Source organism: Papaver somniferum, chromosome 4 (assembly GCF_003573695.1).
Source record: "Papaver somniferum cultivar HN1 chromosome 4, ASM357369v1, whole genome shotgun sequence".
Lineage (NCBI taxonomy): Eukaryota > Viridiplantae > Streptophyta > Magnoliopsida > Ranunculales > Papaveraceae > Papaver > Papaver somniferum.
Window position 1 is genome coordinate 42,540,691 of NC_039361.1, and position 10,628 is coordinate 42,551,318.

The 10,628-nt window shown below is 37.9% G+C and overlaps 2 protein-coding genes across 3 annotated transcripts; one reads left to right on the forward strand and one right to left on the reverse strand.

The window, feature by feature from the left end:
• The first annotated feature begins 245 nt into the window (after nt 1-245).
• LOC113275274 (synaptotagmin-2-like) lies at nt 246-5,077 on the forward strand. Of its 2 annotated transcripts, XR_003323521.1 has the most exons (9): nt 246-1,291; nt 1,599-1,840; nt 2,103-2,121; nt 2,581-2,774; nt 3,074-3,183; nt 3,348-3,446; nt 3,753-4,203; nt 4,524-4,668; nt 4,769-5,077. XR_003323521.1 is itself a non-coding variant. In XM_026524749.1 (8 exons), the coding sequence occupies exons 1-8, from the start codon at nt 510-512 to the stop codon at nt 4,610-4,612; spliced, it is 1,986 nt and encodes a 661-aa protein (XP_026380534.1). In that variant the 5' UTR covers nt 246-509; the 3' UTR covers nt 4,613-5,077. The 2 variants fall into 2 exon arrangements, 1 of the variants encoding a protein (XP_026380534.1); XM_026524749.1 differs by having other exon boundaries at nt 4,524-5,077.
• Nucleotides 5,078-6,569: 1,492 nt separating this feature from the next.
• On the reverse strand, nt 6,570-10,413 carry LOC113275275 (delta(24)-sterol reductase). The gene is made up of 3 exons (XM_026524750.1): nt 10,188-10,413; nt 7,594-8,866; nt 6,570-7,220 (listed from the first exon to the last, which is right to left on the reverse strand). Exons 2-3 carry the CDS (start codon nt 8,839-8,841, stop codon nt 6,777-6,779), a joined length of 1,692 nt encoding a protein of 563 aa, XP_026380535.1. The 5' UTR covers nt 8,842-8,866; nt 10,188-10,413; the 3' UTR covers nt 6,570-6,776.
• Between the last annotated feature and the right edge of the window lie 215 nt (nt 10,414-10,628).

The window sequence follows — 10,628 nt, forward strand, 5'->3', positions numbered from 1 at the left end:
TGATTTGATTTTCTCCGACCAAACACGCCGGTAGGATATTCTGAGGGAAAATTGCTCTTAATATCATACTCATAGCTGTTCCGTTCCCAGTTTATTTGGTCGGGAGCACAGCAACAAATCAGCTCATCTCACCTCCACGTTTTTTTTTCCTTGGACGGCAGCTCACCAACAGTAGGTCGTCAGAGTCAAGAGTAAAGTACACCGCGAAAAACTAACATTAAATATCGCCACACGTAGGCATAAGATTCCAAAATATTCACGATCCTGACTTCGAACCTCACAAATACCAAATTGTAATCCCGCCAACGGATCACAAATCTCCTCTAGATTTCCTCCGCATTTTCTCTCCTTCCTGAAATCCTCATTCACCTCTCTTCTTTTCTCATGGCGGAGTATGATATTCAAAATCAAAACCACTCATTTTGATTTGATTTCAAATGGAATTCTCAAAATTCAATCCAAAGTTATCCAGATTAACGTTTTGTGGTAGTTAAATTCGACACCTTTAAATGATTTTGCGGTCTTCTTCTCCGTTTAATTTCCCCACCAAAGTTGGAACTGGAATCGGAATAGACAGTAAGTTGTTTCTTGGTATTCTTCTTTCACACAGTAATCAACATCAACATCATAGAAAAAGAAGAAGAAGAAGATTGGAGTGTATAGGTTGTTGTATGCTCCCAGCCAATACTGGTGGTGGGAACCCTAATTTTGATTCTGATAGGCAGAGTGCTGTGAAATCTCTAGGGTTTTCAGATGAATTAGATGATGAATATAGAGAAATTGAAGCTGAGAATTCGATACAGGTACCATCGAATTTCACTAGTTTTCAACAAGATCCATTAGTAGCTAAGCTAAGAACACAATTAGGAGTAATTCATCCAATTCCATCTCCTCCTCCAATAAACCGTAATATCGCAGGTCTTTTTGTGTTTTTTTTCTTAGTAGGAGTTGTTTTTGATAAAGTATGGACATCTAGAAAGAAAATTGAGTTGAAAAGAGAGAAACCAGCTACTTGGCCTCAAGTGCCTACTAGTTTTTCATTGTTTCTCGAAAAGGATTTGCAGAGAAAAGAATCGGTGGAATGGGTTAATATGGTTTTGGGGAAGTTGTGGAAAGTATATAGAGTTGGTCTTGAGAATTGGTTAATTGGATTGCTTCAGCCTGTTATCGATAATCTTAAGAAGCCGGATTATGTTGAGAGAGTTGAAATTAAGCAGTTTTCGTTAGGGGAAGAGCCTCTTTCTGTCAGAAATGTCGAGCGCAGGACTTCTCGTCGGGCTAATGATTTGCAGTAAGTTTCTGTATACATTGCTGTCTTGAATTTATAGTAGGCGTAAATTGATCTTTATGTTGAAAATGTAAGACAACAAGCGGATTTGGAGGTTACGTCAATCTGTTGTTAACTATACTTAGCTGTAAAATGTCTCCTTATATCGCAAATGTCAAGAAAAGGCTGTGAGGATTGGTATCCTCTCTTGGAGAGAGAAAATTACATTTCCATGTGGTTAAGTTCTTGGGGAACTGAATATTGGTCATTCTAATCTAATGAACCACCACATCTTGTTCTTATTCTTTGTGTTACTTTTTACATCCTTCAGGTACCAAATTGGACTCCGTTATACTGGTGGTGCGCGTATGTTGTTGATGCTCACGCTCAAATTTGGGTTCATTCCAATTAAAGTACCAGTTGGTATTAGAGATTTTGACATTGATGGAGAGTTATGGGTGAAATTGCGCTTAATACCAACAGAACCTTGGGTGGGAGCTGTCTCATGGGCTTTTGTTTCGCTTCCGAAAATAAATTTCCGGCTATCACCATTCCGTTTGTTCAATGTGATGGGTATGTCTTTGAACTTGGTATTTCAGATTCCGACAAGTCTAACATCTGGAAAGATTTCTTAATTTAGTGTCTTAAGATTTAAAAATCACTTCTCCATCCTTTATCTATATTGTTCTTTCTAATATGCATCGGAAATGTGCCTTTTGAACCACTTCTCCTTCACGTCCATGTGAATCAAAACATGTTAAGTTCCTGTATCACTATTATGAATAGAAACTGATATAAGCTCGTTTCCTGTGCATGAATTCGGACTTACTACCAGCAATTCCTGTTCTCTCAATGTAAGTACACTATTTTGTCGTATAACTGTAATTACAATTTCTTGCTTATTAGATGTTGGCGATTGTAGTGCGTAGATTAAACTATACATACAGCCCACTAATGATGGGCGTAATTTTGGCAAATTTCATCTTTGTGGCACCTAATCATGTTCAACTCATATGAAGGACAAAGCTACTGCCTAAATCGCCACCACCTCCATGCCCATACCCCACCCTGTTTACTTAAGAAACAGATGGGTGTACTATGGAATAACGAACCTATATAGGTGAAACAGATGGGTGTACAAACAAGACTATCTTCTCCTTCAGAACTAAAAGCGACATTATCCGCTATTAAATTTTGTTTTGCTTTTCTGGTTTGGACAAGGTGAATGGTAATAAGAGATGCTTTTAGATGCTTAGCTTGTTTCTTCTGTTACTTAATTTAGTAAGTAATTTCATTTGGTTTCACCTATATAGGTTCTTGACAAAACTCCTCACTGAGGATCTTCCTCGGCTCTTTGTACGTCCAAAAAAAAGTGTTCTAGATTTCCAGAAGATAACAGCAGTTGGTCCTATTTCAAATGATATTATTCAGGATTCAAAAAAGGATTTTGTTGGAGAACTGTCAGTGACTCTAGTAGATGCTCGAAAGCTTCCTTACTTTTTCTCTGGTAACTAATCTCATCCATTAACAGTCAAGTATCTTGGAATTCAGTGTGTTTTTCGTTTATATCTTCGATTACTTCAATGTGTTATTAACCATTTTCTTGTCATCAATAATTCATGGAGCCACAGACTTCTTTTGGTCTATTATATCAACTATAAAATATAAATGCATAAAATGCAAGTTGGTAGATTCTGGAGATTTGTATAAACTTTGCAGAATGGACGTGATGGGACTCTATTATAATACACTAACTGTTAAAGTTTATGTCTCTTAAATTTTTATACGATGAGTTTTTTTGGTCAGGGAAAACGGATCCATTTGTGGTTCTAAGCTTAGGTGATCAAGTAATGCGCAGTAAAAAGAACAGTCAAACCACAGTTATTGGGCGACCTGGTGAACCAATATGGAATCAGGTGAAATATCGCATTGTACTAACTTTATCTTCTCAGTTCAATGCTTCTGTACGGACTTGCTGATTTGGAAATGGTCAGCATTGAAGTATGTTAGATATCAGAACTCTCACCTACTAAAGCTTACGAGTGTTAGTGAGTAACCAGATGTTTTTGCTCGTGGTCAGGATTTTGATATGCTTGTTGCCAACCCAAGGAAGCAAAAATTACAGATCCAGGTCAAAGATAGTCTTGGATTCACAGATTTGACCATTGGTACTGGGGAGGTAAAGTTTTCTCCATCTTGCAGATGCTTATAATACAAACTTAATTATTTTAAAAATATGTGAGGAAGCTTTGTAGATCTTTTTTAGTCGAAATACTATATTACTCTTCCAATCTCCCAAGGGATTTTCAAAAATTTTGCAGTGAGAGAGCTCTTTGAATTTGGAAATTCTCATGGTTCTTGAACTGAATGTACACTTTAGAAAATAGAGTTTCCTTCTTCTTTTGATGTACTGTTGCCTAGGACTGCATTGTTTTCCTTCTCTGGATACAATTTCACTCGAGTGGAATGTAATTTTGTGTTCCAGGTTGAGCTGGGATCTCTTCAGGACACCGTCCCTACAGACAAGATTGTAGCCCTAAAGGGAGGTTGGGATCTATTTAGGAAGGGTTCTGCTGGAGAAATATTACTCCGGTTAACATACAAAGCGTATGTTGAGGATGAAGAAGATGATAAAACCAAGGAAGAATCTGTAGATCCCGATGTTTCTGATGACGAGATGTTGGATTCTGACGAAGCAGACACAACACCAGAACAGCCTCAAGGAACCTCAGATGCAACAGAGAAAGAATCTTTCATGGATGTACTTGCAGCTTTGATCGTAAGTGAGGAATTTCTTGGGATAGTGGCATCTGAAACAGGATATTCAAAAACTACTGAAGATGTCACGAAATCGGCATCATCTCGAGCACAAACACCTGATCGTCTTGCAGATAGCGTACCTCCTGGTCCAGGAAGTGGTGTCGTTAGTCCTGAAGGTAATTTGGGTTGCATTTATTGTTCTACCAGATGTCCTCTCACAGCTTCTTACTTGGTTAACCCCTCTCATTTTTGCACGGTGTACTCCTTGGGAACTGGAATGCTCATATAGATGATCCAAGGGCTGATCTCTTTGAAGTTGCTATATGCAGCAAGGTGCTCATTCCCACAGAAATCAGCCTTTCTGATCATCTCCATGTGTCTCCTACTAACTAGTTTGAGGATGAGTTGGGTCGAAATCTATTGTCCAAATAGTTTTTAGGGCTATTATATGTAATTTGCCTCTTTCTTTTCAACTTTGTGCATCCTACTTGTGCAGATTCAGCATTGTTTTGGTTTGCGGTGATAACAAGTGTCGCTGTGCTGATAGCGTTCAATGTGGGTGGTTCAAGTTTCTTCAATCCTTGATTATGTACAGGCTGGACCTGTGAAGAGAACCAGCGTTCCATTACTCTTTAAATCAAGTAATTTTGGAAACTTCACTATTTCCATTTTTACTGCCATTGGTACAGTATCTCATAATTTTTTGCTTTGTTTATCTCCTCTACTGAGTTTCTTTTCCAGAAGCTTGATTAACAAATGATTCTTTTTTCTGGAAATGGGGTGAGCCGCGGCACTATTTGTGGTACAAACCGTTCTCAACTTAAAAATATAGGATCTATACCTACCTCAATACCATTAACTGACAACGGATGTATGTCTAAGATTCACACCCTTATGCTGAGAAGCTAGAACTAAAATACTTACTCCAGTAGCTTTAATAATGCTGAGAAGCTAGAACTAAAATTACTTACTCCAGTAGCTTTAATAAATTGAATTCCTGAAAGGCTAAAAATTTAATAAAGCTACTACTTCAGGGTTTTGCTTTTCTTATTTCAATTTCCAGTAGTTTAATATCTTAATTGTTCTATTCACTTTCCTATTTGTTGAACTTCTGGTAGACTGGTCGCCTATAAACAGATTTTGATTCTCATAAACGTGAGAACAGGAAACACTTTAAAGAAGTACAATTAACAGGAATGATACTACTTCTATCTCAGCTAAGCGAAAGAAAAAAAAGTTGCCATTATATTCCATTATTGTTTGTAGAATCCTTGTTTCCTTGCTTCTTTAGCCCCAAAAAAATAATATTAAAAAACATATGCCACCTTGTTGTCATTTCTATTTATGAAAGTTGGTCCCAATAAACTTGCCCAGGATACTAATCTGTTCATGGCTTCTAAGATCATTGCTTGGTTTCTCTAATTAACTGAGTTGCTCTTCCCTGTTGCAAAATCAGTTGCTCTTTTACCATCTCCTTCAATCCAGAAATTTATGAATGTTTTTCACCCAATGAGCAACTTTTAGCAAGTCAGAGCCTCTGCCTCTTCAGGGCTGGTTGCAGATAAGGTCCCAACTCCAACTTTAATAGTTGTACCTGTCTAGACCTCAGCATTAGTCTGTAACCTGCAATAGAGTTGAAATCCTAGGCATTAAAGTTCAGTTTAACTTGGTGCATATTAGGGGCCTTCTAATTTTGGTTTATACTAGAGTCTCATAATGCATCATTATTGTGCCTCAACATATCAGTATTTTCTAGATTGGGGTGACCAAAAACTGAGTGCCTTTGAATAGCTAGAGTAGTGATTTATCCTGAAAAAAATCTTAGGCATCTCTCTTTCCATATTGGCCAACATTTTGTGGCCACAATTTCAATAAACCTGTCATTACTTGTACCTGCAATCCACTTGGAATTTTTTTTGTTGCCAATTACAATCCACTTGGAATAAACTTACATGAAAGTGAGTCTAAATCAAAATTCAAACCTTCCAAAGGTGGCTGGTCTGGCAGCATCCACACAGATTTAGCATATGAGCGATAAAAAAAACAGATGTTTTAGTGAATCACAGGGATGATTGCAGAAAACACAATGCATACCTATGTTTGTCCTAGTTTTTTCTTAACTGGAAATGCAATATTGATGCATTTCAACAAAAAAAAGATTTTCTGTAAGACATTTATTGTCCAAAAGGATTTCCTTGTACAGTTTCTCATGTGATGATTTCAGTAAATTCTCCACCGAATACGTAACAACCATCTTAAACTACCTTGTTTCAGAGATCCAACATTGTTGGATAATAATTATTAGAATAGTATCAGCCATATCAATACAATTTTATCAACATTCCACTTCTTACTCTCTGAGTCGATTAGCTCAGACAAGTGTTAAAGAGTTTTGTTTTGTACCACAGTAAGAAATTAAACTGCTTTCAGTACCTAGTTCCTTGCAAGAAAAAAAAAAAACTACGTGCCAGTGTGTGGCTCCTATTTAAGATGCAAGAAAGAAGAAAACATAGATGGTTACTTTGTGAAAGTACAAGAAAAGTACAATCTAACACCACAACCATTGTAATCCAAATCAGAAATTAATCAAGGGTACAACAAAATGTGTCAAGAACTATTACAGAAAGGGTTGCTACAAACATGAGAAGCAAAATAGCAATAGAAAATACAAAACAAAGAAAACTCAGTTCTGAATTAAGACCAAACCCTAATACTAAATCAAATTCTACAAATCATGGATAATCTCTGGCTAATCTTGTTCTGCGTCGGCAGTTTCAAGGTGAGCTTGTTCAGCTTCTTGCACTTCCTTCTCAGTCTTCTTTCCCTTTTTACACTTGTAGTAAACACTCATAAAAGTGCCAACAGCTCCGTACTTTTTGCGGCAATCTTCATATAGTGAAGCATCAAACATTCTCCAGAAGTCCTTTTCGTTCAGTTCAGACACAGCATACTGTGGTTGAAATCCATGGTTCTCAATCATCCACTTCTCTAGACGACGTACCGCTTCAGATCCATCAAACTCTTCACCTCTCAGGACAGGCCCTGGGGCATAATAGACACCAATGTCTGTGTACATTTGTGCATACTCTGTATCTCCCTGTCTACGTTCATGCTCAAATCCAGGTTCAGGATATATCATGGTTTTTATTGGAGTCTTGAAAATTCTGTGAGGGCAGAGCCAGATTGGATATACCTGGAAAACAAAAGCACAAACTCATGAATGATTTGCTGTCAACTCTTGAGGCTTTTGATAAATAAACACTGAAGCTTATGAGACATCATACCTCACAAAGGCTTTTGTGCAAACATGATTAGACTAGTATAAGTATGTTACTATAACTAATCAGATCACATTAATAATATAATTTTCTGATAAAATCAAATATAAGTGGCAGATCTGGGATGAAATAGCTCACAGTTCATGAACCACATCTGCAGTAGCATTATTTATCTCAATAAGCATGCCATGTTCTCATAGTACATATACTAACTAGTCTATCGATTTAGCTAAATTACCTAGCAGAAACAAAACGAGATGAAATAAAAAATAGGGAGAGAGTGTGTACCTCCATCTCACGGTGAACCCATTCCAGTGCGTCTCCAACCTTGTACAGTGGAACAAGCATGTCTTGAATCACGTGCATTTCATGGTAATAGTTTCTAATAGCCTCACCCTGAGTGGCCTTGAGAAGTGAAACTTTAGGAGGCATCAACCAACCTAAGGTCCACCTGAACCAAAACTGATCACCGAACGGGAGGATGAGCTTCCCTTCCCAGTACAAACATCTAGTATGCCTGTGATAGTAGTCCCTGGTAGGAATATACTCAACAAATTCACCCTTCTTGATAGCTGTCTGTGCATGTTGATAGAACCAGGGCTTGAACCAGAAACGCTGTCTGTTAATTTTGTTTCCTTTCTTCTTTGCTTCTTCCTTAGAAACATACCTTCCTGTCATGCAAACTGCATCAGTCGGGTTGTAAATCATGGTTTCCACAAAGTCTGGGACCTTCTCTGGGTTATCCTGATCTAAATCTCTAGGTGCAAAAGAGTCAAGGTAACCCTGTGCGAGTTCTTGTAAGTTTCCAATCACTGGCTTGTAAGTAAGCTTCATGTATTCCTTGACAGGGATGAGCTTGATCTCAGCGGCAACAAGGAGCCCAAGTGTTCCTTGAGACCATGGAATTGCATAGAAGAGGTCAGCAAACTCATTGTCTTTGGTTGCCCTGACTAGACGTCCATCTGCAAGAACAATCTCATAAGCTACAACAGTATCTGAGAAGAGCCCGTAAATGTGGGAGCTCCCTTCGATTCCGTACCCATTGATGAGACCTCCTACAGTGAGATCATCTAGCTCAGCAACCACGGCAAGGGAGAGGTTCATTGGGACAGTGACCCTAGTGATCTGACCCATGTTGACCAATGGCTCAACTCTTGCAATCATTCTCTCTTTATCAATATCCAAGACATTTCTGAATGCGGAGAGATCAACCTCAAAATGGCGGGCGCGCTTATAGTCAACATTTCGCATCCCAACAGCAATCCAAGGTTTCCTAGCTGTGCAGACAAGGCCATCCTTTGATGGGTTCCTCTGCTTGAGGCGATTGACGACTTTTTTCACATTTTCATCATGTTCCTTCTGGCGCTGCTTGTAGGACTTCCTCTCAGACTTCACGTCACCAAGCCATGTGAGGAAGTACATGGTGCAGGAGATTGGGAGGACGACAAAGATAACAATGATCCATCGGAACTGGACGAAATAGTCCACCCAGATCTTCTTCCTCTTGGGTCGTAGAGGAGCCTCAAGATCCGACATATTGGAAGGAGACGAAAACCTTTTTCTGCAATTTGAATCACAAAATCATTTAGGCTAAAATCATCGAAAACTGGAGTAATAATAGCAATCTGTTAACTAAAAGGTTTCAAACAAAGTGCTTTTAAACAAGCATCTAAACCATAATATCAAGTCCAAGGAAACGTGAGCAAGAAGATGGAGCTACAAGAACACTTGTTTCAAGTTAATATGTGTAAAATGCCCAGGCTCGCCACCAAGAAAATACTGCTTAGTGTGCTAGTGATGAGATCCTCCCAAAACGAACAATTATAAGGAAATTATAAGAAACTTATCATTCATAATGATCAGTACGAGCATGTTTGAAATATTGGATTCCTCCACATGACAAAATTAACCAAGATAATATTAACCAGGTATATTTGCACTAACGAATTTGAAATTCATAAGTGTAATTTACAGCTTGCCTAGTTCCCCTAGTCAAAATTTCAGGAAAAAAAAATAGCAGCACAGCAATGAATTACATGCTTTAAATATCAAATGATCTGAAACAATTTACATATTACAAAAGTATCTACATTACGATAATTGGTAAATACGGTTTCGGGTATTTATATACGAAAAAACTCTCCTTCCTAAAATGATGTCAACCACAATTGATTGTGATGATTTCATCTAGTGGGTTAATCAACCAACTGGTTACACCTAGTAATTCCCATAAAGCTAGAACTGTAACGAAATATATCTCAACTATCTGATAGCCAAATCTGAGATACACGATTGTAATTCAATCGTAAAACGGATCAAGATTCCCCAAACAAATATCAAATCCTGTACAGTTGCATGCGGTGGAAAGACAAAAAAGATCTGCAGGTAATGCGAATCCCAGAGAGCAAGTATATTCCAGAATGTCAGTTTTCTCAAGTCTTTTGTAAACTGTAGATAAGCAATCATCACTCCTAAAAACACACACTCCCTCTTCTGAATTGCAAAATCTAGCAAGTCTATAACTATTACCTACTCCAAAAATGATGTGTGTGGGGGTACCAGTACCAAATCAGAACAGGTACAATCTCAGCACTAAAAATAGTGATAGATGAGCATGTCACATTTATGTTTGACTTTAATTATGTCTCTTTATTCTCCTACATCATCAGTATAAATACAAATCACTACTACTACTAAATCAAGTTTTAAGCTCAAATTTAAAAACAAAAGCTGGATTAGAGCTCACAGACAGCATAAACCAGAAGCTCAAGCACTGTACAGAGCTTAATAGTCATAGATCTAGTAATTAAAACACTTAAAAGCAAGTAAACGAAACCCTAGAAAAGGAAAATGCAGCTATAAATAAAACATAAATTGATTACCTCGATGAAATTGAGGTCTCAGTCTCAGAGACAAGGAAAGGAAAAGGAGAGGGATGATCAGTGAAGGAAAAAGGTCCTTCTCCTCCTTACCATAAACAGAGAAAATCTACAGAAGTTTATAGTGAGAGAGTGAAAGAAAGAAAAGGAATGAGAGTGACTGAAATGAGTAATTTAAAATAGAAATAAAGGGAGTGGAGGAATCAAGGTGAGATCGGGGTTAGCTGGAGATCACGTTGTTGGTATCAGTGACAGACACCACATGTGACCCCCCGCATGTACGTCCCTTCCCTCCCCTTTAGATCTATCCCTACACAGAAAGCCACTCTGACACACACAAAAACATTATTATAGAAATGGAAATTAAACGTTTATTTGAAAGTGGAAAATAAGAAGGAAAAAAATCTAGTAGCTACAAGAAAGTGAAAAAGCCGGGAAAAAAAA

Bases quoted from the DNA above. Each gene is read 5' to 3' on its own strand.
- LOC113275274 (XM_026524749.1), top strand. From the start codon at position 510: ATGATTTTGCGGTCTTCTTCTCCGTTTAATTTCCCCACCAAAGTTGGA. The intron at 3,184-3,347 runs GTGAAATATCGC...GCTCGTGGTCAG, and splicing joins GTGAACCAATATGGAATCAG to GATTTTGATATGCTTGTTGC. The intron at 3,447-3,752 runs GTAAAGTTTTCT...TTTGTGTTCCAG, and splicing joins TGACCATTGGTACTGGGGAG to GTTGAGCTGGGATCTCTTCA.
- LOC113275275 (XM_026524750.1), bottom strand. From the start codon at position 8,841: ATGTCGGATCTTGAGGCTCCTCTACGACCCAAGAGGAAGAAGATCTGG. The intron at 7,221-7,593 runs GTACACACTCTC...TTTGTTTTCCAG, and splicing joins GGGTTCACCGTGAGATGGAG to GTATATCCAATCTGGCTCTG.